Here is a 27,100-nt window from a genome sequence, read left to right as displayed (position 1 = left end):
TCTATCCTAGACCTACAGCTCCCTCTTTGATAGGTGAACCCGGGGTGACCTGGGGTATGCCTGATGTGGATATCCACCAGGCGAGCCTCGCTAGCTATGCTATTTAAGGCTATACTATCGTAGGCCAGTCTGTCTATGGAACCTCCTCTATCGCGGGGTCTAACGACAGTGTTAAAATCCCCTCCAAAGATGACCTGTCGCCTAGAAAAAAGGAAAGGCTTAATCCTCATAAAGAGACTTTTCCGGTCCCACTTAGTTTGGGGACCATAGATGTTGATTAATCGCAATTCTTGTCCCTTTATGAGAACATCTAAAATCAGGCACCTTCCCATTTCTAATTCTATCATCCGTCGGCATTTTACCGGTGCGGTGAAAAGAACCGCCACACCGCTATATGGCTCGGCCGCAAGAGACCAGTAGGAGGGCCCGCGTCGCCAATCCCTCCTGGCTTTTACGACGTCTGCCAAAAGTGCCAGCCTGGTCTCTTGCAAAAACAAAATGTCAGCTTCAACTCGGCTGAGAAAATCAAAGGCCATAAATTTAGCAATATCTGACTTAATGCTGGCGACATTAATGGAAGCCAGCGTCAACGGTGTGGGTACCGCCATCCTGGATGATAAAATTAGATGGCTTTCTTCTTCCCACCCCTGTCATGGTCTGAGGAGGACCCCCCAGACTCTCTCCCTTTCTTAGCACGTTTTTTGGAGGTGGTAGAGTCCATCCCCTCCTGGCGGACCTCCCCCCCTCACTCACACTCCCATCCTCATCCCCCTGCCCCAGGTTGACCCCTGCCCCAGAGGCCTTTGTACCTCTCAGGGGAAGGGGTCCGGCGCCCTCTGAGACCCCTACCTCACCCTCCTCTTCACTTTGCTGAAGAGCTGGAAAATCCATGAGGGCTTGGTAGCGGTTGGGGGAGAGCACCAGAGGGGTGCAGATGTTGCCTTCCGTGGCCGGGGCATGGCCAGATGACTTTGGCCCGCTCAAGATCTTGCCCTGTGTCCCAGGTGTTTTTTTTAGGCTGTACCCTCTCTTCCTCACCAACACTTTCATATTGGGAGGATTGAGAGTCCTCAGCCGCTTGCTCCCTCTGGATCCTCCTGACCTCCTCATCCAATTCAGTGTCCCCAAGGGCATCCGTCTCCAGGGCAGGCTCCGGGTTCAGGCCAGAGGTCCGCCCAGTTGCCTGGGCTTCCCTCAGCTCCCTCTCCTTTTGCCTTTTCTCCAGCCTTCGATGGTAGGAAGGCTGGAGCCCTCTCCTTGATATCTTCACTTGCCCTTTTGCCCCGCCGTCTCTGCATGCCCCCTCACCCACAGGAGCCACCCCACTCTCTTCTCCTGCAGGCTTGGCGACAACATTGACCACAGAGCGAGGACACCTACTGAATGGGTGACCTAAGTCACCACACAGGTGACACCTAATCTGGTCACACGATGCGGCCAGATGACCTACCCCCCCACAATGAGCGCACTTCTGCACCGTGCAGCCTGCGCTCAAGTGTGAGGGGTCGCCACACCGGTGACACAGCCTCGGCTGCCCCTGGTAGAAGACCAGGATGCGATCCCTCCCAAGGAAAGCAGAGGATGGAATGTGGGACACAGTTTGCCCCAGACGCCTAAGTTTAACCATAAACGTCCAGGCCCCTGACCAGATGCCAAACTCATCCAGATTCTTCCTGGGCATCTCCGCCACCTCTCCAAAACTACTTAACCAGGTCATGATGTCAATGCAAGAAAGTGACTCGTTACGGGTGAGAACGGTCACCTTCTTGAGACCATTCTGGCGGGATATCGCTTGTGCAGCAAAATCCCGCCAGCCGGGCTCGTCCTTCACCAGCTCATAATTCCCCCAGAAGACCTCCAGGCCTCCTGGTTGAACAAAGCTGATGTCGAACTCAGCTGAGCCATGAGGATGTATCAGGGCAAAGATGTCACGTGCCCTGAAGCCCATCCCCAGCAGCAGCTCCACCACCGTTTTCCTAGGGGGACAGATCTCATTGCCACGCCACCGGAGACGGACCACATTCCTCCTGACCACAGCCTGCCCGGTTGTCGGGAGCGACCACTGATCTCCTCTTTTCTCTCGGAATGCCTCCAACCCGTACCTATCTATCCAGAATGATAGGTCCCTCTGCACACCCCCTACAGTCAGGGACTGCTTCCCCTCCCTTAAGGCCTGCAGGAGGCGCTGTTGCAAGTGACCTTCACCAGGGCCGGAGGACGAGGGAGGGTGGGCTGGTGGTCCCCCCCCCACTACCCCGGCATAAGTCCTGCTTGGGGCACTGGGAAGAGGAGCACCAGGCCCCCCCACATTTCCGGCTGACACTTTCTCTCGCAACCCTGTCATTCCCTTGGCCAAGCCAGGCTCAACATTTTTTTTCTTTTCACTCGCTTTCCCTGCCCTGACTCCAACTCCCACCTCTGCATCATCAGGTGCATCTACGGAGGGGCCGCCAGATGACATAAGCGGCACCTCCAAGCAACCCTCCGCATCATCGGTGTCCATATCACTTGCCAGGGCAGGAAAAGACACTTCTCTATTTACATCACTATATACTTCATTAATCACCTCTTTATTTACATCATTGCTCTTTTCTTTACCTTCTTCATTAATTTTTATTTTACGCTCTTCATTAACTTTTATTTTACACTTTTCATTTACTGGTACTGTCACTTTAATTTCTGAGCTGCTTTTCAGCAGCAACTCTGGATTTACATTTGCCAAGCCACTCCCCTCCTCCACTCCGGAGTGACTGGCTCCGCCTCTGCCAGAGGCTTTGGCTCCGCCCTTATCCGAGGCATCGGGTGCCTGCAGACCGGCCACGTTACAGGCACCCGATCCACGGGACCGCGCCGCCGCTGACTTCCGGGTACGCCAAGCACCGGTCTCCGGGGCTCGCCATCAGCCTGCTCTGGGACCACGCCCCCTGCAGCGCTCTGGCCGCCAGTGCCGCCCACTTCACAGCGAGCGCCGTCCAGCGCCATTTTGCCCGTCCTCGTTGCGATCTTCCCGCTTTCCCGCCCCGACTCCACTGCAGGAGCCGGGGCTGGGGGGTTTGCGGGTTCTGCACTCCGAACCAGAATCTCTTGTGACCCGGAGTGCAGGGGAGACCCATGGACATACACGAGTCTCACCTCTTTCAGCCGCCTCTCCTCTCTCAGCTTCTGCAGCATCTTCCTCCGTTTCTCTGCTGCTGCACTTTTTTCCTCTTCCTCTGGGGGCAGCTCCGAGCCGAAACTGAACCCCTCCAGCGACACAGGGGATTCCTGGTCGCAGATCTGTGTCAGTAGACCGGGGGGGTGCTCCTCCTCTGACCCGGAGCTGCTCCCCGGTAAACATACCATATTCGGTGAAATAGTCCTTGCCGTTAAATCCCCCGACTCGCGCGGCGCCTCTGCGTCCGACTCCTCCCGTGCTGGGACAGGCACCGTCTCGACAGGGGTTTCCTCCATGGCAGCTTCCATGCTACCTGCCGAGGTTCCTTGACCGATTCCTCTAACCGCCATTTCCGTAAAACGGTCCTCATTTTTTAACTTTTCAGCGAAAACGCCTCCTCCTTTTAGGATGGTCGCTCTCCTCTCCTCCACTTCCTTCATCTCCCGGAGCAGGGAGCGGACCTGCGCCGAAAACTTGGCTCTCCTGCCGCCAGAGGATTTCGCTGACCTCTGCCGGGCTACCGCTAGCTCTCCACGGAGGCGCTGCAGGGACCTACCCAGGTCTTTATACTCCTCGAGGTGGGCCACCAGGCGGGAGCCAAAAGTGGTAGCCTCCTCTCCCGGCCTCAGTGACCCCCACTCCGCGGGGTCCCTGCAGCCATGGTCTTCTGGGCCCGATCTTGCTGGTCCCTCTCCTGGAGAGTGCTCCATCGCCTCTGCTCTCTTTGCAGCATGCTGCGATGCCCCAGCCCTGGGGGGCGACGAGGCCACATTGCTGCAGCCCCGAGATGACCTTCTCTCCCCCAGGGCTGGCTCCACTTTCCCAGCCGGCTGGGATGTCCCTCCACCCCCCACCGGTCTACTCCGGAGGGTGGAGGACCGGGACTCCATCTCCGGATGGAGCCCCCCTCAGGGCACTCTGCAAGCCCAGACAGGTGTAACAAACCTGGGCAGGTAGTAAAGCAGAGTCCCTGGGAAGGTATATACAAAAAAAAAACACACCCAAAACCAAAGCACCTCCTCACTCCTCAGAGAGCAAGCCGCATCTGCCAAGAAAAAGGGTCAATTTTTGGAGGGCTTGTGAAAAGCCATTGCTTGTTGCTTTTACATCCATGTATGGAAGAACCCCAGCAGGCATCTGCCAATAAAAAGGGTCAATTTTTGGAGGGCTTGTGAAAAGCCATTGCTTGTTGATTTTACATCCATGTATGGAAGAACCCCAGCAGGCATCTGCCACCATAAAGGGTAAATTTTTGGAGGGCTTGTCAAAAGCCATTGCTTGTTGCTTTTTCATCCATGTATGGAAGAACCCCGGCAGGCATCTGCCAATAAAAAGGGTCAATTTTTGGAGGGCTTGTGAAAAGCCATTGCTTGTTGCTTTTACATCCATGTATGGAAGAACCCCGGCAGGCATCTGCCAAAAAAAAGGGTCAATTTTTGGAGGGTTTGTGAAAAGCCATTGCTTGTTGCTTTTACATCCATGTATGGAAGAACCCCAGCAGGCATCTGCCAATAAAAAGGGTCAATTTTTGGAGGGCTTGTGAAAAGCCATTGCTTGTTGCTTTTACATCCATGTATGGAAGAACCCCGGCAGGCATCTGCCAATAAAAAGGGTCAATTTTTGGAGGGCTTGTGAAAAGCCATTGCTTGTTGCTTTTACATCCATGTATTGAAGAACCCCGGCAGGCATCTGCCAATAAAAAGGGTCAATTTTTGGAGGGCTTGTCAAAAGCCATTGCTTTTTGCTTTTACATCCATGTATGGAAGAACCCCGGCAGGCATCTGCCAATAAAAAGGGTCAATTTTTGGAGGGCTTGTGAAAAGCCATTGCTTGTTGCTTTTACATCCATGTATGGAAGAACCCCAGCAGGCATCTGCCAATAAAAAGGGTCAATTTTTGGAGGGCTTGTGAAAAGCCATTGCTTGTTGCTTTTACATCCATGTATGGAAGAACCCCAGCAGGCATCTGCCACCATAAAGGGTAAATTTTTTGAGGGCTTGTCAAAATCCATTGCTTCTTCTTTTACCACCTTATATGTATGAACCCTGGCAGGCATCTGTCGCCAAAAATGGTTAATTTTTGTACCTTTTTTAACAATGCATTAAGCATACAACATGCACAAGTGCAGTGGTTTCTGTTAGTTATCACCGTGTCCCATCCGTTTTCCTATAGCCATACATGTTGGCGTAACTTTGACACTAACTTTGCCTTAAAGAGAGCTCAAAAGTACTTGGATACACTCATGGGTGACCTAAGAGTGTTATACAGGGCTTCTAGGACTTTTAAACAGTGTTATACACGATTTTTAGGGGCTTTCTTGTATTACAGGTTCGGTCACAACTAGTTCGGTCCGAATCGAACTTTTTCATGAAATTCGGCGAACCTGCCGAACCGAACTTTTCATAAGTTCGCTCATCTCTAGTCACGAGAAAACAATCTCAGAATCGCTTGGATAAGTAAAAGCATTCTAAAGTTATTACCACATAAAGTGAGATAATGTATTTCAGATTTGAAAAATAGGCTCTGTCCAGAAGGCCAAAACTGGTCGCAGCAGGAAGGGGTTAAACAGTCCCCAGGGTTTTCCATACTGTGCACCACTGTTTATAAGGAAGAGAGGATGTGACACCAGCATTGTGGTGTGGACAGTGGTGTGGTAATAAGTCATACAACCCACCTTCATCATCCTGACTCTACATCCAGGGATACAGCTCCTTCTTTTTTGTCTTCCTTTTTTACTCCTTTTCTTTTTTCCCACTTTGCTGAATCCTTAGTAAATTAAGTTATGATAAAACTAAATTTAAAAAAAACTGTAAAATCTTTACATTTTCTCCAGAGATTTCCATACTGTGCAGAACTGTTTATGAGGAAGAGAGGATGTGATGGGTTGTAATAAACTCTCTCTACCTAGAAATACTCTGCTTTGTTTCCCCTTCATCAACTTGAACTTTTTAAATCCATATAATGCAGAACCAATAAGAGTCTGTTTATTGTACCCCCTTCTCATATGGTTTCCATACGGTCAGCTATAGTGCAACAAAGACAGCGTCAGTGACAGCCACAATGTCCCCATAACAGTGACAAACACATGACATTTATAACTGTGACCGGTACAATACCGTCATAACAGTAGCCACCACAGCTCCCCCATACCATGACAACCACAGTGTCCCTCACAACTGTGACAGCTACAGTGCCTCAATAACAGTGACATCTACCGTGTCCCACAACAAAGACAGCCACAATACCCTCAATATAATGACAGCCACAATGCCCTCAATACAATGACAGGCACAACACCCTCAATACAATGACAGGCACAACACCCTCAATACAATGACAGGTGCAACACCCATATAAATGTTGCCACCACAGTTTACCCATAACAGTGACAAACACAGTGCCTCTAAAACAGTGACAACTAAAGATCAAACATCATTACCAGCCATAATATACCCAAAACCATATTGCCCTAATGAAATCCAGCCTGCATGACGAACAGGTACAGTTTCCATGTCAAAGTATCCCCATGCAAAAAACAACCTGTGAACAGATGCCGTAAAGGAGTTGCAAACTGAATCCTCATGAAGTGGAGGTGTCCAAAATGTGTTAAGTATTGGTCGGCAGTGATCGATTATATATCAAAAGTTTATAGCATTCCGTACGATATTATTATGTCTGTTGTGTGTTCTTTCTCTGTTGAAACTGCAAAGAAAATACATGGCTAGACCTGTTAGAAAACTTACTTTTTTGGCTAAAAGTCTTCTATGGCGCATTATAAAGAGCCATGGAAATGCTGGACTGATTTTCATGCAATTTCTATAGAATAATAAAGTCTTTATGTATATTATTGAAAATGATTTTTCTTTTATCGCACCTGTGAGATATCAATTGTTATACGATGTTTATGTAATATATGTCTTTTACTACCGTTTTTTGTTTTTTTTTCATTAAAGGCTATGGACACCATATGAGGGTAATTTTTTTTAAAAATAAATCGATCAGTCAGTGTGATTAGTGTAACCTTGTAATTAGTCTTTATTAAAAAAAAATTGTTTAACTTTTGGAGATATAGCTGTTCTGTATTCTCTATACAGAACAGCTGTATCTCTCGTTTTACACTGAATCCGTCAGTCCTGCGGACCTGACGGGTTCAGTGTCAGCGGGTCACGCAGGATCCACCTGTAATCGATCACATCTAAATTATGAACTTAGATGTGATTGATTACAGGTGGATCCTACGTGTCCCAGCCATGCAGGACCCGCCGACACTGAACCTGTCAAGCAATACAGCTGTATCTCCAAACGTAAAATTATTTTTTAATAAAGACTAATTATAAAGTTACACTAAACACACGGACTAATCTATTTATTTATTTAAATAAAATACCCTCAAAGGCGTCCATAGCCTTTAATGATAGATTAACAAAAAGAAAGAAAAAATAAAAATAAAGATTTTATTATAAAAATAAATTGAAAATAAAGTCTCAACTGATATAGGTTTCTGCATGTAAGAACAATACTAATCCTATTTACTGACAGCAAACAAAGATCTTGAAAATAGTGAGGACTTGACATATTAAAGTATAGTAGAAGATGGCGTAGCTTTTTATTATAGAACGACTAAGCTTTATTTACATAAAAACAGAAAATGTCTCCATGTCAATCAAAAATAAAGAATGACATTTTCGGGCTCTACATGCATTGTGTATAATGCTCAGTGTCATGCAGCCCCATAACCCTAAAAGTTCTATAACTAAACGATGTAAGTAATTGGTACAAGTAACCGCCTGGATGAATCATTTTTCATGAAGTCTAACTTGTAGTCTTGTATTACAAAGAACGCTCCACTCCACTACTTCTCCCTCAATTCTAATTAACTAGTCGGTAATTCGAGATTTGTTAACACAATTGATCTGCTTGTTGCTACAACACTATTGTGTAACCATATGAGGATTAGCTATAGCGTTCTAGTTTCCATCCTACTCATGAACTGAGGAGTGTATGAAGGGATCTGAGGTTTTTATTGTGTCCTGAGCGGTGAATGACGTACATAATAGAAGATCAATAGTTAAGGTGTATACTCTAGAAAATGCGATGTCTCATTGGATGGTCAAAGCTCCAGTCCTGTGGCGTATTCACGCTACTATCAGGTCCGGATTATCTTCTTTGCTTTCCATGTGGTACACCAACTATTTTACCATGTTTCAGGAAAACCAGTGTCTCATCACAGACAAGGCCTTTTATTTATTTTTAAATAAACATTTGATAAAATTTCCTCAAAATCTGTGCAATTTAACATAGCATTGTATACGTCATACATCATCAATTGCATATAATTCTGAACATTCAAATCAGAATAGTGTCTATTAAGAAAATGAAATGATACGCTGATACATATTTACGACAACATCACTTTATGTGTCTGCGAGAGACTCAGGAATAAAGTTACAACGAATTAGGTAGACGACCAAGTTTTTTAGTTTCTTACAGTACTTAAAGGGGCTCTGTCACCTGATTATAAATGACCTATCTCCTACATAATCTGATCGGCGCTGTAATGTAGATAACAGTGGTTTTTATTTTGAAAAACTATCATTTTTGAGCAAGTTATGAGCAATTTTAGATTTATGCTAATTGGTTTCTTAATAGACAACTGGGCGTGTTTTTACTTTTTACCAACTGTGCGTTGTACAGAGGAGTGTATGACGCTGACCAATCAGTGACCAATCAGCATCATACACTCTCATTGTTCCAGTCCATTGTTACGGTGTGATTGTGCAATGAAAGAAGTGTATGATGCTGATTAGTCACTGATTGGTCAGCGTCATACACTCCTCTGTACAACACCCAGTTGGTAAAAAGTAAAAACACGCCCAGTTATCTATTAAGAAACCAATTAGCATAAATCAAAACTAGCTCATAACTTGCTAACAAATGATCGTTTTTCAAAATAAAAACCACTGTTGTTATCTACATTACAGCGCCAATCACATTATGTAGGAGATATAATCTGGTGACAGAGCCTTTATAAGTACATTTTGCTACTGTAAATTTGTACAGTAGACTGACATCTGTCGTTTAGTTTTTGATTATTTTGTGAAAGTGAAGCTCCAACTTGGAAATATTTGAAAGCTTAATGCCCTGTTCACAGAGTTTTTTGGCGCTGAGTTTAAGGCTATGTTCACACGGGGTATTTTGCCGAGTTTTTTAAAGCGGAAACCGCGTCGCAAAACTCGGCAGAAACGGCCCGAGAACGCCTCCCATTGATTTCAATGGGAGGCGTCGGCGTCTTTTTCCCGCGAGCAGTAAAACTGCCTCGCGGGAAAAAGAAGCGACATGCCCTATCTTCGGGCGCTTCCGCCTCGGACCTCCCATTGACTTCAATGGGAGGCAGGAGAAAGCGTATATCTCGCTGTTTTATGCCCGCGGCGCTCAATGGCCGCGGGCGAAAAACGGCGCAATAATTGCCGCGAAAATCGGCGTGCAGGGAGAGGAATATCTGCCTCAAAGTTCCAAACGGGATTTTGAGGCAGATATTCCTCCCCCAAAATACTCCGTGTGAACATAGCCTTAAGCAGAAACCGCGTCAGAATCAGCGCCAAAAATGGCCAAAATCGCCTCCTATTGATTTCAATGAGAGGCAGAGGCATTTTTTCTCACGGCCACCTGGTGGCCGCTCGCGGGGAAAGAAAGTGGCATGTCCTTTTTTGCCACGGTTTCCAATTCTGACCTCCCATTGAATCAGTAGGAGGTAAAAAAAATCCACTGCGCTAATTTCCGAGCTTTTTTCGTGGCGTTTCTTGCCCGCGGTCCTTGCATTAGTTTCAATGGCCATGGGCGAAAACTGCAGAAAAAACCGCAGGCAGTTAAAAATCTGCCTCAAAATTCCTGAAGGAATCCTGAGGCAGATTTTTTTCTGCCTGCAAAAAAAAACTCCATGTGAACAGGGCCTAAAGAAGTTTTTCAGTTTAGAAAAACCCATTTTCATATACTCTATTGGGGAATTCTGATTTAATAGGATCCTCATCTCTTGGCCAGAGTGGAGAGCAGTTACAAAAAGTGTCCCTCGCTCTGGAGGACCTGTCCTGTATTACACAGACAGCCCATTGATATGAATAGACATTGTGTAATGCTTCATTTCACCTGTGAGAGCGCTGCAGGAAGATTGAACAATTACTGCCAGGTTTCTGCACACATGAGATCCCAGCAGGCGGACACTTTGTAATCTGATTATTGTCAAGAGACCCTTCTAACAAGTAGGAATTGCCCTAAGGGGATCACTCTAACCCGCTATTCCATAGCATAATGTTATTATCAGAATCGTTCCCTTTACAAAGTAGGAATAATCTGATAATTAACCATGGAATTTACTGTGTTGCTGACCTCTATATATCACAATTAGAACACTGATGTCAATGAAATGCTGATAGAGGCTGCCTTGATGCCCATCACTAAACTGGCAAAATTAAAGCACTTCTCTGGCAGAAAATATTGGGAAATAAACGTTCCCAATCAGAGTTTCCTAATCTAAATCTTGGATTTTTCTTGCTTGTCAAATGAGCTACTCCAAAAGGAACATTATCATTTTTTTGAAATGTTACCATTACTAACCCGGACTAGTACTGCAATTCCACAAGACAGCATTTCCTTTTGAAGTGATATAATCCTTCATGTAATCTGGTAACCCGACCTGTCAATGGTCATGGTCAATATGAGCTGGGGGATTGCTACAACTTTTAGGTGTCATCTCTCCGTGGCATTTCAAAAGATTTATTATTTATGATCCTGGAATGGTGAAGTGTCACAACAGACAAACACAGATATTTGCAGATAGACCAGAGATATTTCTGCTACTGAACCTTCAGGATCTAATACAGGATGTTATGGCACAGAACGACATCATCAGGGGGGTCTAGATCTAAGGCATGCGTCTAGGCTGTCCTGGGAGACGGTGAGTACCCAGCACTCAGAATTATCTCCATACCATAAAGAGACAAATGAGAGCCTTTAACACCAATGTATATAATATAAAAAGTTAAATCTTTATTATACCAACAATGTACATATTAAAATAGCACAAAGAGAACTCAAGTGAAGCGGGCGGAGACCGCACCAAGTGTTATGACTACCTATGGACCAAAGGTAGCTGCATACATGTTAGAATGAGTATCAGATTCACAGTTAAATATACCAATAATACACCTTTACTCAAAGGTAAGAAAGGGAGAACAATGTCTCCATAGATAACTAGTTTTGAATAGAGAAGGGTGCAATGTATATCGTACTAGATGGTAATTAAATCAAACAAAATCACTAAGACGCAGACTTACCCATAGATGGAATAGAGTAGTGTGAAATGAGAGGTGTCCGCTCCGCAGCATAGACCCCGACGCGCGTTTCACCACGTAGTGCTTCCTCAGGGGGATATAGAATTATCTGTAGTTATTGCTCACTTAGGGCTCATTCAGACGAGCGTGTATCTTGTCGGTGTAAAACAACGGCCGTCACACGGAGTCATGTATTTCAATGGGGCCAATCACACCACCGTTGTTTCAACGGAGCGTGTGAAGGGTCCGTGAAAAAATAGGACAAGTCCTATTTTCCTGCATGTCACGCATCCCCCTATAGACTATAGTCTATGGGGGATCCGTGACAACGCGTCCAGCACGGGTGCACCTCAGATGGGAAAAATTGTCGTTTTTCACGTCTGAGGCTAGCTACGCTCGTCTGAATGTAGCCTTGGTGTCAGTAGTTGGGTCCTAAGTATTGACGGTTATATAAAAGAGATACATTAAAAGTGACATGGCTTGGTATGAATAAATACATTTGACTTATCCTGAGTTATGCCTAGCTAAGTGGATATAGTGAATGCGTATCAATATTTTCTTGCTTCTTGCAATTGTGTTAACTTATTATTGATTGTCATGAAAAGCATTTCAATTATTGATAAAACAATAGCGCCAAGGCTGTGTGGGACTTACAGTATACATTAAATGTGTTCATTTTACACCAGAAATATTTGGTGGGACCTCCGCTAAAACCTTCTAAGCTTAATGCCCTTAGCCCCTATTGGGCATACTGCGGGAGACAAGACAAGGTCAGCCCATGGACTGTAATAGGCCAACCTTGTGTCTCCTAAGTGAAGCCAAATACAGCCAACTGGAGCCAAAGGTGTCTGGTCACTGTGACCCCCCCCCCCCAGACATTTATGTTATGACCTATCAATAAATGTATCTGATGTAATAAAACAAGACCTGTTTATAGGCTTTTTAGAGCATAGGGACATCATAGCCCCCCTGTCAGCAGTCTCCTCTATGAGCCAGAGAGCCACTCTGTAAGGCTGAATGTAGACGCAAATTTACGGCATAATCTGCAGATTGTTTTGTCGCAATTAATACCACTGCAAATCTGCTAAATAATAGACATGCTGCAGATTTGAAAATTCACAGCATGCCCTCATAATCTGCAGCATGAAAACCTGCTACGTGTGAATGGTGTTTTGTAAAACTCCATTTATTAACATTCTACTGTAAACTTGCTGAAGATTTTCGGTGCCGAATCCGCAACGAAAATCCACATTAAGTCCCCCACATCTGAACATTCCCAAAGTGCGTTTCCCGTGGATCCAGACGATACATGCTTTACATGGATGACCATTCATTTATATGTCCAGCATATAAAGCTACATTTCCATTGCAGCCCTATGTTTTGATGAGTTATTTCTATCCCCATTTCAGATGTTTACTTCTGAAGTCACTTCCGCTTTTTTGTACTATGCTAAAAAGCAGCTATTTCAGAAATCTCCAGAGTACATCAGTTTGGTTCTATTCACACTGCGCTTGAGCCTTCTATTGGAGGTGGACTTCAGGGATATTTCCCAGTATATACCTTCAACAGAACGCCACTGTATAGGCCTAAGGTGGCATACATATCCCATAGGGTCCCATTCTTTAACCGGTTCAGGACCGGGCTATTTTGAGCCTTCAGGACCAGGCATCGTTTAGCAATTTTTGGCATGCGTTAGTTAAACGGCTATAACTTTTTTATTTGTTGTGCTAGCGACGTGATTTTTGCGATGTTTTCTTTCGTAGACAATGCGGACTGTTTTTGTTATCATTTATATACATGTCCTTTTTGCTATTTTAGAATTTCTAGGCTTAAAGTTTGAAAATTATAGTGAAAAAAATATGCTTTTTTACATTTCAGCAAATTTTTATTAGTAATAATATAGTTTTACACTAAAAATATAACTTTTATGATCATCATTGTCTACTGTAAATTTTGATATTTTACATGTCTATTTTAGGGTAATTGGGTAAGGGCTAGTGTTACGAAAATGATTTGCAGGGGGGGTTTGGGTGGGTATTTTATATGTATTTATTATTAATTTGTTTTGCACTATATTTTACCTTTATTTTTTATTATCATGGTCTGTCCCTCAAAGATCAAAAAAGACCTTTGGGGGACTTTTTTTTTTCTTTACACCATGTTTTTCCACTGTAACTGGGGCTGCTGTACAGCCCCAGTTACAGGGGAAACCAGTCCTCTTGGGCCCTGTTCACGCAGAGTTTTACGCAGGAGAAAAATTCTGCTTCAAAATTCCTTTTGGGATTTTGAGGCAGATTTTGACCTGCCTGCACGCCGTTTGCCACGATTTTCAAGGCGTTTTTCGCGGCATTGAGTGCTAAAAAATGCTGCAAATTACGATGTCAATGGGAGGTCAGAGGCGTAAACGCCCGAAGATAGGGCATGATGCTTCTTTTTACCGCGAGACGGTTTTTGCCGATCACTCGGGCATCCAGCTAAAACCCGCGCCGTAAATACACTATGGCGCGGATTATAAGGACCCCAACCGCCAGATGATTATATACAGCCGGTGGTCGGGAACCAGTTAAAAAATAATGTGTACAACATAATATACATAAACGATAAAATGTTTACCTGCAGGCACCACTAGAGGGAGCTCACTTCATAAATATATATATATAAACATAAATTTATATATATTTATATATCCCCTTCCTGACAACCACCAAGCTTGGCAGAGGTCGGGTGGGGGAGTATAGAGCAAGCTCACGGTCTGAGCCCGCTCCATAGAGTGAGCGTGTTGGCTGTAACAGCCGACATTTCAATGTAACGACCAGAATCCTGCTCGATTAACCCCTTTGATGCCATGGTCAAAAGCGACCATGGAATCTAAGCGGTTATAAAAAAGAATCACGGCCCCCTGTAACACTGCATCAGCCCCCATGTGACGCGATCACGGGGTGGCATGGTTGGCATGTCAGCTTGGGGGCCTAATGAAGGCCCCAAATATGCCATCTTTGTACTCCTTGGATTACTGGTTCCAGTCCCCTAGGGTTACTACTAAAAAAGTTAAATAAAGTTTTTTTTAATATATAAATAAAAAATGTTAAAGTTTAAAAACACATCATTTCCCATTTTCCGCAAGCGCAATGTAAAAAAAAATTATAACTGGAATAGCCGTGTCTGTAAAAGTCCAAACTATTACAATATAATATTATTTAACCAGTACAGTGTATGCCGTAAAAAGTAAATACATCATAAGATGCCAGCATGGCTGTTTTTTGGCCACTTCATCTCCCACAAAAAATAGAATAAAAAGTGATAAAAAAGCCTCAAGTACTCCAAAATGGTGGTACCAATAGAAACTACAGCTCACCCCACAAAAAAAATATTTATTTATTTATTTTAACCCCAACTGTATGCATTAAGCTCCCTCTAGTGGTGCCAGCAGGTAAGCAACATTTTATCATTTAACAGAAGAGAAGTGAAGTATCACAGCCTGCACAGCAGTGGTGTGGTCTACTTGTATGGTAAATATGCTCAGGGGCCTCATCAGGGTAGTACAACCAGCACTGCTCTAAGAAGGGACCCTTGTGGTTTATATAAATAAAGCTTAATCACTACATAAATAAAAAGTTCTACAGCTTTCTAATATACTTTATTCTTGAATTATTCAAAATATTTAAGATATTTGTTTGCTGTCAGTGATTGAGAACACTCTTGTTAACATTCACAGGTTGTATTTACCTAATCCTGCTTTGAAATAAGAACTGTATACAATTCTATCCAATCTAGGCAATGCATCGTGAGCTAAACAGCCTAGTCTCCAGACTGATACATTGTAGTAAACTATCTTTTTGCTGCTGTTGATGTATTAAGCTCACAGAGGATTGGATTGCCTAGACTGTGCGCATAGTCTGTTTTGTTATAGATTTTTTAACCCCTTTGTTTCCTACCCTCTCTACTCCTTTTACATGGCATGACTCAGTTCAGTATATTCCTATAGACTGCAACTTGTCTGCATGGCACACTACTGGTAGATACCGGCATGTGTGAATATACCCTATACCAGTGTTTCCCAAACTGTGGGTCGTGAGATACGCACCAATGTCCCGGTTTCTACTGTATCTGTGTCCTCAGGACACAGATACAGTTGAATCCAATGCTGGAGCAAGGAGCTGACGGCTCCTTGCACCAGAATTCACAATGCCGTGAGTGGCTCAGCACAGACAGACTCATTGTAGTGACGTCACAGTACCTGTCTGTGCCAAGCCACACACTGCACAGACCGGCGGACTGAGGGATCTTCTCCACTCGTTGTGGAAACGGGGATATGTAAGTAATTATTTTATAATTTTTTTTTACTAGGCAATATGGGGGCATTATACCGGGTATGGGGGGACTGCTATGAGGAAATATACTGAATCGGGGCATTATACTGTGTGGGGGCAGCAATGGGGCAATATACTGAATGTGGCAGCTGTAGAAGTATTGCACTGTGTGGGGGAGTTAAGGGGCAATATACTGTATGGGGCAGCTATAGGGACATACTACTGTGTGATGGCAGCAATTGGGCAATATACTGTAAGGGGCAGCTATTGGGGCATTCTACTGTGTGGGGGAAGATATGGTGGCATTATACTGTGTGGGGGCAGCAATGGGGCAATATACTGTATGGGGCAACTATAGAAGCATACTGTGTGGGGGAAGCTATGGGGCAATATACTGTATGGGGCAATATACTGTATGGGGCAGCTATAGAAGCATTATACTGCGTTGGGACAGCAAAGAGGCAATATATGGTATTGGGCAGCTATAGGGGCATTATACTGTGTGGGGGCAGCTAAGGGGCAATATGCATTTTGGGGCAGCTGTAGGGGCATTATACTGTGTGGGGGCAGCTATGGGGCATTATACTGTGTGGGGAGGCACTATAGGGGCATTATACTGTGTGGGGAGGGACTATAGGGGCATTATACTTTGTGGGGGGCACTATAGGGGCAATATACTGTGTGGGGAGGCACTATAGCGGAATTATACTGTGTAGTTAGGCATTATAGGGGCATTATCCTGTGTGGGGACAGCTATAGGGGCATTATCCTGTGTGGGGGCAGCTATGGGGGCATTATACTGTGTGGGGGCAGCTATAGAGGCATTATCCTGTGTGGGCGCAGCTATGAGGGCATTATACTGTGTGGGGAGGCACTACAGGGACATTATCTGGTGTGGGGACAGCTATAAGGGCTTTATCCTGTGTGGGGGTGGCTACGACGGCATTATACTTTGTAGGGGGGAGCCAATGGAGGCATTATCCTGTGTGGGGGCAGCTATGGGGGCATTATACTGTGATGGGGCATATTTCGGGACATTATATTGAGTGGGAAGGCACTATAGGAACCTTATACAGTGTGGGGAGGCTCATAAGGGGCATTGTACTGTGAATTGGCTGCTATAGGGGCATTATACTGTGTAAAGGCCACTAAGTGGGCATTATACTGTGTGGGAGGCCCACTGGATTGGGGCCCACTCAGATATATTTCACTCCTCTGTGCAAAACCCCTAACTATGCCTCTGATGGCCACTGATGGATGGGTCAGGTCACATAATCCAAAATCAGCGGCAATAGTCAGATCTCAGCGATGCACAGCAGCAGGATACCTTGAGCCCACCCCATCTCGACTGATAGCTATGTACAGTTAGGTCCAGAATTATTTGGACAGTGACACAATCTTCATGATTTGGGCTCTGCATGCCACCACATTGGATTTGCAATGAAACAACTGAGATGCAATTGAAGTGTAGACTTCCAGGTTTAATTCAAGGGGTTGAACAAAAATATCCTGTGAAACGTTTAGGAATTGCAACCATTTTTCTACACAGCCTCCTCATTTCAGGGGCTCAAAAGTAATAGGACAAATTAACCTTAGCATAAATAAAATGTTTTTTTAAATACTTTGTAGAGAATCCTTTGCAAGCAATGACTGCCTGAAGTCTGGAACCCATGGACATCACCAAGCGCTGGGTTTCCTCCTTTGTGATGCTTTGCCAGGCCTTTACTGCAGCGTCTTCAGTTGTTGTTTGTTTTTGGGTCTTTATGCCTTAAGTTTAGTCTTAAGCAAGTGAAATGCAGCTCGATCAGGTTGAGATCTAGTGATTGACTTGGCCGTTGCAGAATATTCCACTTCTTTGCCTTAAAAACTCCTCGGTTGCTTTCGCAGTATGTTCTGTGTCATTGTCCATCTGTACTGTGAAGCGACGTCCAATCAACCTTGCTGCATTTGGTTGAATCTGAGCAGAAAGTAAATCCCTGAACACTTCAGAATTCATCCGGCTGCTTCTGTCTTCAGTCACATCATCAATAAACACTAGTGACCCAGTGCCTTTGGCAGCCATGCATGCCCATGCCATCACATTGCCCCCACCATGTTTTATAGAGGATGTGGTGTGCTTTGGATCATGAGCCGTTCCAATCCTTCTCCATACTTTCTTCCTCCCATCATTCTGGTACAGGTTGGTCTTAGTTCCATCTATCCAAAGAATGCTGTTCCAGAACTGGGCTGCTTCTTTACATGTTGTTTGGCAAAGTCTAGTCTGGACTTTATATTTTTGAGCCTGATTAATGGTTTGCACCTTGTGGTGAACCCTCTGTAGTTGCTCTCATGATGTCTTCTCTTTATGGTAGACTTAGATACTGATACACCTACTTCCAGGAGAGTGTTCTTCACTTGGGTAGATGTTGTAAAGGGGTTTTTCTTCACCATGGAAAAGGTTCTGCGATCACCCACCACTGTTGTCTTCCGTGGACGTCCAGGCCTTTTGGAGTTCACAAAATCACCAGTGTGCCTTTTTTTTTCAAGAATGTACCAAACTCTTGATTTGGCCACTCCTAACATTTGTGCTATCTCTCTGATGGATTTCTTAATTTTTTTTCAGCCTAGCGATGGTCGGTTTCACTTGCATTGAGAGCCCCTTTGACCTCATGTTGTGGGTTCACAGCAACAGTTTCCAAATGCAAATGCCACACCTGGAATCAACGCCAGACCTTTTACCTGCTTAATTGATGATGGATTAACGAGGGAATAGCCCATGCAGCCCATTAAATAGCTTTTGAGATAATTGTCCAACTACCTTTGGTCCCTTGAAAAAGAGGCAGCTACACATTAAAGAGTTGTAATTCCTAAACTCTCCTTCAATTTAGGATCTGAATACCCTCAAATAAAGCTGAGAGTCGGCACTTCAAGCCCATATTGATTATAGAACTGGATATTCAATATGTTTTGGTAAACAGCTAAAATTCCAAAACTTGTGTCACTGTCCAAATAATTCTGAACCTAACCGTATATATTATGTATATGGCCTGCTTCTGGCCTAATCAGAGGGCCCTAGTAATTTTATTGTATGGGGCAACAACATTTCTGAAAGCAGCCGTGAGTAGGCCACTTACTCTTGTTAACGTTCAAAGGCAAATTCTTTTAACAACCTGTTGAATGTTCCGCTAATTATACAATTTTCTATTTATAAAGGAAATCGCTGAAACATCAATGGAGCATGTGGGGTCCCTACTTCTCCTGGGACTTTTTATAGGTAAGAATATGTTGTTTAGCTGCTATATTCAAACATAGAGCAAAATATGAGCAGGAAGTAAACACAAATTTCACCGAATCATCAATTAGTATAAAATATTTTTCCATATTAAAATTGAATAATCTGTGTTTTAAACAAAATTTCCTGTTTTTATGATAATCATGTTTTGCGTGCTTGCATGGTTTTTAGCTTTGGCGCTGGTATTGAAATGGCAAATTGTATGATGCCCAGTGCTGATAAATATATCTTCTTAGGCTGTGTTCACACAGGGCAGATACGCTGCGTAAAAGCATGCAGCGTATCCGCCCTGTGTGCCGCAGGAAATGATGGATGAAAAAGCACACCAAACTGTGGTGCAGTTTTTTGCCCGGAATGTCAGCTGTGGAAAACTGCTGCATTAACCGGCCTGCTAGCTGGCCGGCCTCCTGGGATGACGTCTCATCCCAGGAGACCGCTGCAGCCTGTGATTGGCTGCAGCGGCAGTCACATGGGATGAAGAGTCATCCTAGGAGGCCGGCCCTCTGACATCATCCAGCCCGGCCTCCTGTGATGACGTTTCATCCACGTGATTGCTGCTACAGCCTGTGATTGGCTGCAGCGGCGGTCACATGGGATGAAGCGTCAGACCAGGAGGCCGGCATGGAGGAAGAAGCACAAATTCCTATGTAAGTATAGTATTTTTTTTTATTCAGAGCTGCGTTTTTTGTGGTGGATTTTCTGCGAACCCGCCGCAAATAACCAAAAACTGCTATTTGTTACAGGTTTTACCTCCCCATTGAATTGAATGGGGAAAATCTGCAGCAAATATGCAGCGATTACGCAAATACAATTGAGATGCTGTGGAATAAAATTCCACACCGCAGGTACATTTCTGAGCTTTTTTTCCGCTCAGTATTTACGCAGCGTGTGGATGAGATTTGTTCAATCTCATCCACTTTGCTGCTACTATATTCTGCTGCGTTTTTCCATCTGCTATTCTGGACGGAAAAAACGTAGCAATTCCGCTACGTGTGGACAAGCCCTTAAGGTAGAAATGTTGACTTCTACCTGTTCATCATCATGCTTGGTCTGTTACGTTGAGAATGTGACTGGCTCCTACTTTAGCAGCCGTAACTCCGACTCCAGTTGGTTATCACCTCGCAACAGTGGGTTTACAAAATTAAGTAGCATAGCTGTATAAATACAACATAAGTAAAAATTCTTCTAAACTCAAAAACACTCTACACCTTCCTTCCCCTTCACTTTTTTGTACAAATAAATCAACCATACTGGAAACCAAAAGTAGAAGGCACAGGTGTAACGTAAAGCTCCTGGGCCCCAATGTAAAATCGGTAACATGGGTGACATCTACCTTATGCCATGTATAATACTGGTTGCTTCTTATATGACAAAGGAGCTTCTTACACATATTGGGCAGATTTACTTACCTATCCGTTGTTGCATAGTGCCAAATCAATTCCAGCGACAGTATTGTTAGATCTGCCCCATATACTGTAGGCACATACTATGCTGAAAAGTCTAATATTTGCATGCAAATTAATTTGTTGATTTGAGATGAAATCCTTTATTATCTATGTTATTTCATGTTATGCTATGAAGGTCTCATTGGATATCCAGAATCTGCTATGGGAGTTCCTTTAACTGCTTCTGTGTCCCCAAATTGGCCTCCTCATACTGCTCAAGACTTGGTGTTACTATTGCAGGGCATAGACCCTCACTGCCTAGAGAACGAACAGACAATCTCATTGGCACTTAAAAGGTTGAGACAACTTCTTGTATTCATACCTCAGCTCATCGCAGGTGGAAGCCCTACAGACTGGCTTTATGGAACATTAAACACACTCTTAAATACAAGCAGCACTCAAGGTAAGAAGATGGGAGAAATTACTTGTTTGTATTTCAAAAGGTGAAGACATCAGTTTTGATGTAATAAAGTCAGTGTAATGAAGTATATTTGAAGGCATGTAAGCAGGCCAAGATTGAGTTCAGCTGAAAAGAAATAAAGAGTATATTCACTCGCGGCAGATTTGTTGGCGCTTTCATGTGAATGGGGCTTGTAGAAATTCATGTGCTTGCCGCCAAAATAAACTCATTCAGATGGCTTAAACTGATTTTCAGATTTTCTGCAACAAATCTGCCACGTAAGATTTCACCCAAAGTCAGGTCCCCAATTCCCTGCTGAAACAGTATCATTGTAACAGAACTTCTCTGTTGTGCTGGTCCAGTCATGATATTTAATGAGAACAGCCTGGCACCTTTATGACATAAAAGATTAAAAACCATGGACACATATTCCCTGATTTTCTTTATTGTTCATTTGCATCCTAAATGCTAAATGAAACAACTTTATAAATAGTCTTCATTAAACATTTCCTCCCATTTTGCTTTTGTAGTGTCTGTTCCCTCTCTCTGCTCAACTTAAGAGAGCAGACACAGGCAGCATCAGTGTCTGTGTGAGTACAGGGGATGCGAGATCACAAAGCGGCTGTAAAGAAATAAGAAAACAGTACAGGAATTAAGCAGTGCTAGTACATGGGAGACAGAGAAAAACGAACAAAAGTAGAGGATCCAGCGCAATCATTTAAAATAGAACATGGTTCCAATTTTATTGGGATATTTAAAACAAGATGAATCCCGAGTGTGGTGTTTAGAGATAGGTAGATAGGTGCCTACGCGTTTCAGACGCTCTACACGTCCTTCCTCATGGCTTTCTTTTCCCTGAGTAACAAACTACCTAGAAGAGGTTTATATCCGGTTGTCTACAGGTGATAATTAACATTGATTCAGCAAGGTGATGCTGTCCAACATAATGATTTTTAGACACAAGAGGGCGCACAACTGACTTAGACTATTTGTGAATGAGAAGTATCCAGCGTAGTGGAGCTGTCCAGCAGAGTGGTGCTGAAACAGAACGTCGCTAATGAATTATACCTTATTTCATAGTAAATATCATATTTGCAATATGGTTGTTGAAATTGCTGTCCATGATAGTAAAGAATACAAAAATAGTTAAGTTGTGGTCTATGTTGGTATATAGAATGAAAACATTTGACTTGTATTTATGGGACTGTCGGATATAAACCTCACATCAAGAATTTTAAAAGATAACTGTAATAGGCTAAAAAATAAATTTTTTGAACAATTTAAGATAAGGTCTGAACTGGAATAAATTATTGCTATTCGGAATTATAACAATGGTACATCAACAGGGAATTGACTTGCTTCTTATATATTCTATGACTATGGAAGTTACATATTGTGTACATATAATTATATACCTGACAGGTTAGTATGGCAGGTTAACTTTGCTCTTATATATTCTATAATCCTGAAAATGGCATATTATATACAGACAAATATATCCCGACAAATCAACGTGACTATTTTAACACCATTGAGGTTACAGTACTGCTCTGTTGGTGAATGGTTTAATAGGTATCTAATTTAATTGATTATTTTGTATCATTTATTTTGATTAAAAATGAAACATAAGTTCTTTTCTTAAATTTAGCCCACCGGGAACCCTAGTTTTTAGGGTGAAAATCCAGTAGGCTTCTCGTGATAGAATTTTATGTTTGATATTTCCCCCTCTGGTTGGCATTCTGACTTTTTCTATGGCATAACATTTTAGGCTTGTGGTGGATCTGTTATGATGGGTTATAAAATGTCTTGCAACATTGGAAATGTTTGCAATATTGGGGTTCTTTATGTAACCCAGATGTTCTAGTATTCTCACTTTGAATTTGCGGCTAGTACATCCAATATACATAAGATTGCATACATTGCACTCTATGATGTATATTAGTGCTTCACTATTACAATTAATGTGATTTTGAATTGTAAAGCTGGTTGTATTGTCTGAATCTTTGAAGATTTTAGTAGGTTTGACATATGAGCAAACTTTACAAGGATGTGAGCCGCATCTAAAAAAACCTGCATAATGAAGCCAAGTAGGTTTTGATATGTTAGAAGAGAAGACAGAGGGAGATAGAACGTCACCCAAAGACGGGGCTTTTCTTGATACTATTTGGCATCCATCCTTAAGGATATCTGATAAAATATCATCTTCCATAAGGATGACTACATTTTTCTGAACAATTTTCTTAATTGCATTAAACTGAGTACTATATTGTAACACCAAAGTTGGTGTATTTCGAATGGTATCTTTGTTGCATTTTGGCTCTGGTAGTGAATCTCTAGGTTTATTTTCTATGATGGAGGATGCTCTTTTTAGGGTCCACTCTGGGTACCCTCTCTTTCGTAGTCTCCTTTGAATTTGTTGTTGTTCCACCCTATAATTGATATCATTACTGCAGTTTCTTTTTGCCCGATACATCTCACCTACAGGAATTGATGATATCGTTTGTTTTGGGTGGCTACTTGTTGCATGCAGGATGGTATTTCCTGAGATGGGTTTGCGGTAGGTTTTGGTGTTGATTATTTCTCCTACTTGGCCTGTCAATTCTAGATCTAGAAACTAGATTGTATTTTTTTGTACCAAATGGGTAAATTTTTAATTTAATTGATTATCATTCATGAAAAGTATGAAATTAGGGATATCAGATGCATTTCCTTGCCATATAAATAGCAGGTCATCTATGTATCTTGAATACCAATTAATGGATCTGCCAAAAGGATTAATACTGGAGAAAATAAAGAGTTCCTCCCACCATGCCATAACGAGGTTTGCCAGAGAAGGGGAGAACTTAGCTCCCATTGATACTCCTTTGAGTTGCAAATAAAATATACCATCGAATTTGAAAAAGTTATGAGTCATAAGAAATGTAAGGACTTCGAGTATGAAGGATTGTAGCTCGTAACTGTAGGTGCTGTGTCTGTGTAAAAGATGTCCTAGTGCCCTTTGAGCTATATGATGAGGAATACTGGTGTAAATCCGAGCTTTTATCCTTTGACATCCAGGACCGATTCCATGGACAGGTTCCAATGGGCAATCGAAAAAGATCTCCAACTATTGTCCGAAAATACAAAGCACTGTAAAAGGGACTATAACATCTCTAAAGCTCTCAATATGGCAAAAAAATCATTGAAAGATAATAATGATATTGTTATCAAAATGTCAGATAAGGGGGGCAGTATTACCGTATTGGATAGGGAAATGTATCAAACTCAAATTTTAAAGCTCTTAGGAGATACAGATACATATAAAAAATCAACATGTAATCCAACTAGCATGTTCCAAAGGAAGCTAGACAAAGTTATAAATGATGGCTTGAACAGTGGTGTACTAACAAAAAAACAATCAGAGTATATCATTGTTCAATGCCCTGCTATCCCAATTATGCACAGATTACCTAAAACACACAAAGGTATAATACCTCCTCCTATGCGTCCCATAGTGCCAGGGATAGGTTCAATGACAGAAAAGCTCTCAGAATGGCTAGACTCCTTGCTACCACCTTTAGCAGTAAAAACTCCTAGTTACCTACGTGACACCAGGGATGTCTTAAGCTCATTTGCTAATAAAGAGTGGGAGAAATAATTTATATGGCTGAGCTGTGACGTGACCTCCCTTTACACCAGTATTCCTCATCATATAGCTCAAAGGGCACTAGGACATCTTTTACACAGACACAGCACCTACAGTTACGAGCTACAATCCTTCATACTCGAAGTCCTTACATTCGATGGTATATTTTATTTGCAACTCAAAGGAGTATAAATGGGAGCTAAGTTCTCCCCTTCTCTGGCAAACCTCGTTATGGCATGGTGGGAGGAACTCTTTATTTTCTCCAGTATTAATCCTTTTGGCAGATCCATTAATTGGTATTCAAGATACATAGATGACCTGCTATTTATATGGCAAGGAAATGCATCTGATATCCCTAATTTCATACTTTTCATGAATGATAATCAATTAAATTAAAAATTTACCCATTTGGTACAAAAAAATACAATCTAGTTTCTAGATCTAGAATTGACAGGCCAAGTAGGAGAAATAATCAACACCAAAACCTACCGCAAACCCATCTCAGGAAATACCATCCTGCATGCAACAAGTAGCCACCCAAAACAAACGATATCATCAATTCCTGTAGGTGAGATGTATCGGGCAAAAAGAAACTGCAGTAATGATATCAATTATAGGGTGGAACAACAACAAATTCAAAGGAGACTACGAAAGAGAGGGTACCCAGAGTGGACCCTAAAAAGAGCATCCTCCATCGTAGAAAATAAACCTAGAGATTCACTACTAGAGCCAAGATGCAATAAAGATACCATTCGAAATACACCAACCTTGGTGTTACAATATAGTACTCAGTTTAATGCAATTAAGAAAATTGTTCAGAAAAATTTAGTCATCCTTATGGAAGATGATATTTTATCAGATATCCTTAAGGATGGATGCCAAATAGTATCAAGAAAAGCCCCGTCTTTGGGTGACGTTCTATCTCCCTCTGTCTTCTCTTCTAACATATTAAGACAACAACTTAACTATTTTTGTATTCTTTACTATCATGGACAGCAATTTCAACAACCATATTGCAAATATGATATTTACTATGAAATAAGGTATAATTCATTAGTGACGTTCTGTTTCAGCACCATTCTGCTGGACAGCTCCACTACGCTGGATACTTCTCATTCACAAATAGTCTAAGTCAGTTGTGCGCCCTCTTGTGTCTAAAAATCATTATGTTGGACAGCATCACCTTGCTGAATCAATGTTAATTATCACCTGTAGACAACCGGATATAAACCTCTTCTAGTTAGTTTGTTACTCAGGGAAAAGAAAGCCATGAGGAAGGACGTGTAGAGCGTCTGAAACGCGTAGGCACCTATCTACCTATCTCTAAAGACCACACTCGGGATTCATCTTGTTTTAAATATCCCAATAAAATTGGAACCATGTTCTATTTTAAATGATTGCGCTGGATCCTCTACTTTTGTTTGTTTTTCTCTGTCTTCAATACCGTGAGCCGTCACGGAGATCCAGGCGCAGAGCGCAGAAAACCTGCATTCAAGGTGAGCTGGAGGATCCCTCCCACAGTTCCATTAGTACATGGGAGCTTTGGGAGCTTGGGAAGGCATCCTGGATTCACAGAACACATGTCCAGCATGTGTTACTGGGAAGGACATGCCCATATGAGCCAAGTCGAAAACTAGGATCAGGTTGCAAACTTCATATCAGGGTGTCTGAAAATGAATTAAAGGGGTTGTTCGGGAATACATTTTATTAAAATGTTAACTTAATTAGTCATATTTAATAACATTTCTAATATAGTGTGTACTTACCTGTGCCAGCGTTCTCCTGTTCTGATCTGCCGTCACGTGACCCAGGGTAAATTTTTTATTTCCTGTGAGGTACCGTGTCTTTGCTCAGCCAGCACTTCCGGTTGAGAAAGGCACGGCGCGTCATCAACTAGATTTCCAGGCAGTGGGCCAGGCGGATGTTTCATGAGCTCTTCAGAGCTCCGCCTCCTCTGGTCCCGCCACCTGTAGATGTAGTTGATGACCCGCCATGTCTTTACACAGCAGGAAGTGCTGGCTGAGCAAAGACACGGGGCGTCATCAATCATAGTACACGCCCCATCCTCCTCCTGTCTCGTCGTCCACGCCTCCTCCTCCTCCTTCTTCACTTTTGGAGCTCCCGCACTCAAGTGTATGTGAGAAGGAGGAGGAGCGGAATCCCTAATCCGTGGCCGGGGATTACGCTCTAGGAGAAGTCCCTGACTTTTCCTGGAGCGGTCCCCTACTCCTGAAACGGAATCCCCGGACACAGCGCCCGACGATGTGGCCGGGGATTCTGCTCCAGGAGAAGTCCCTACCTTCACTGTCCATATATGGACACAGTAACGTCATGGACTTCTGAAGCGGAATCCCCACCGCTGTGGCCGGGGATTCCGCTCTAGGAGAAGTCCCTGCCTTCACTGTCCATATATGGACACAGTGACGTCAGGGACTTCTGAAGCGGAATCCCCACCGCTGTGGCCGGAGATTCCGATCCAGGAGAAGTCCTTCACTTCACTGTCCATATATGGACAGTGAAGTGAGGGTCTTCTCCTGGAGCCTTCCCCTACAGGAAGGGGGGTGACT

The 27,100-nt window shown here is 43.2% G+C and overlaps 1 protein-coding gene across 1 annotated transcript in view; it reads left to right on the top strand.

The window, feature by feature from the left end:
• Positions 1 to 27,100, top strand: part of LOC142750492 (uncharacterized) — a 92,349-nt gene that overhangs the window by 60,419 nt on the left and 4,830 nt on the right. Inside the window, exons 2-3 of the mRNA XM_075859494.1 lie at positions 18,985 to 19,045; positions 20,645 to 20,911. Of these exons, the coding sequence (XP_075715609.1) occupies positions 19,003 to 19,045; positions 20,645 to 20,911 (310 nt within the window). The 5' untranslated portion in view covers positions 18,985 to 19,002. The remainder of the gene's footprint in view (positions 1 to 18,984; positions 19,046 to 20,644; positions 20,912 to 27,100) is intronic.

Source organism: Rhinoderma darwinii, chromosome 3 (genome assembly GCF_050947455.1).
Source record: "Rhinoderma darwinii isolate aRhiDar2 chromosome 3, aRhiDar2.hap1, whole genome shotgun sequence".
In the NCBI taxonomy this organism is placed as follows: domain Eukaryota; kingdom Metazoa; phylum Chordata; class Amphibia; order Anura; family Rhinodermatidae; genus Rhinoderma; species Rhinoderma darwinii.
Note: the sequence above shows the minus strand (reverse complement) of the source record. Positions and strands in the feature narration are given on the sequence as shown.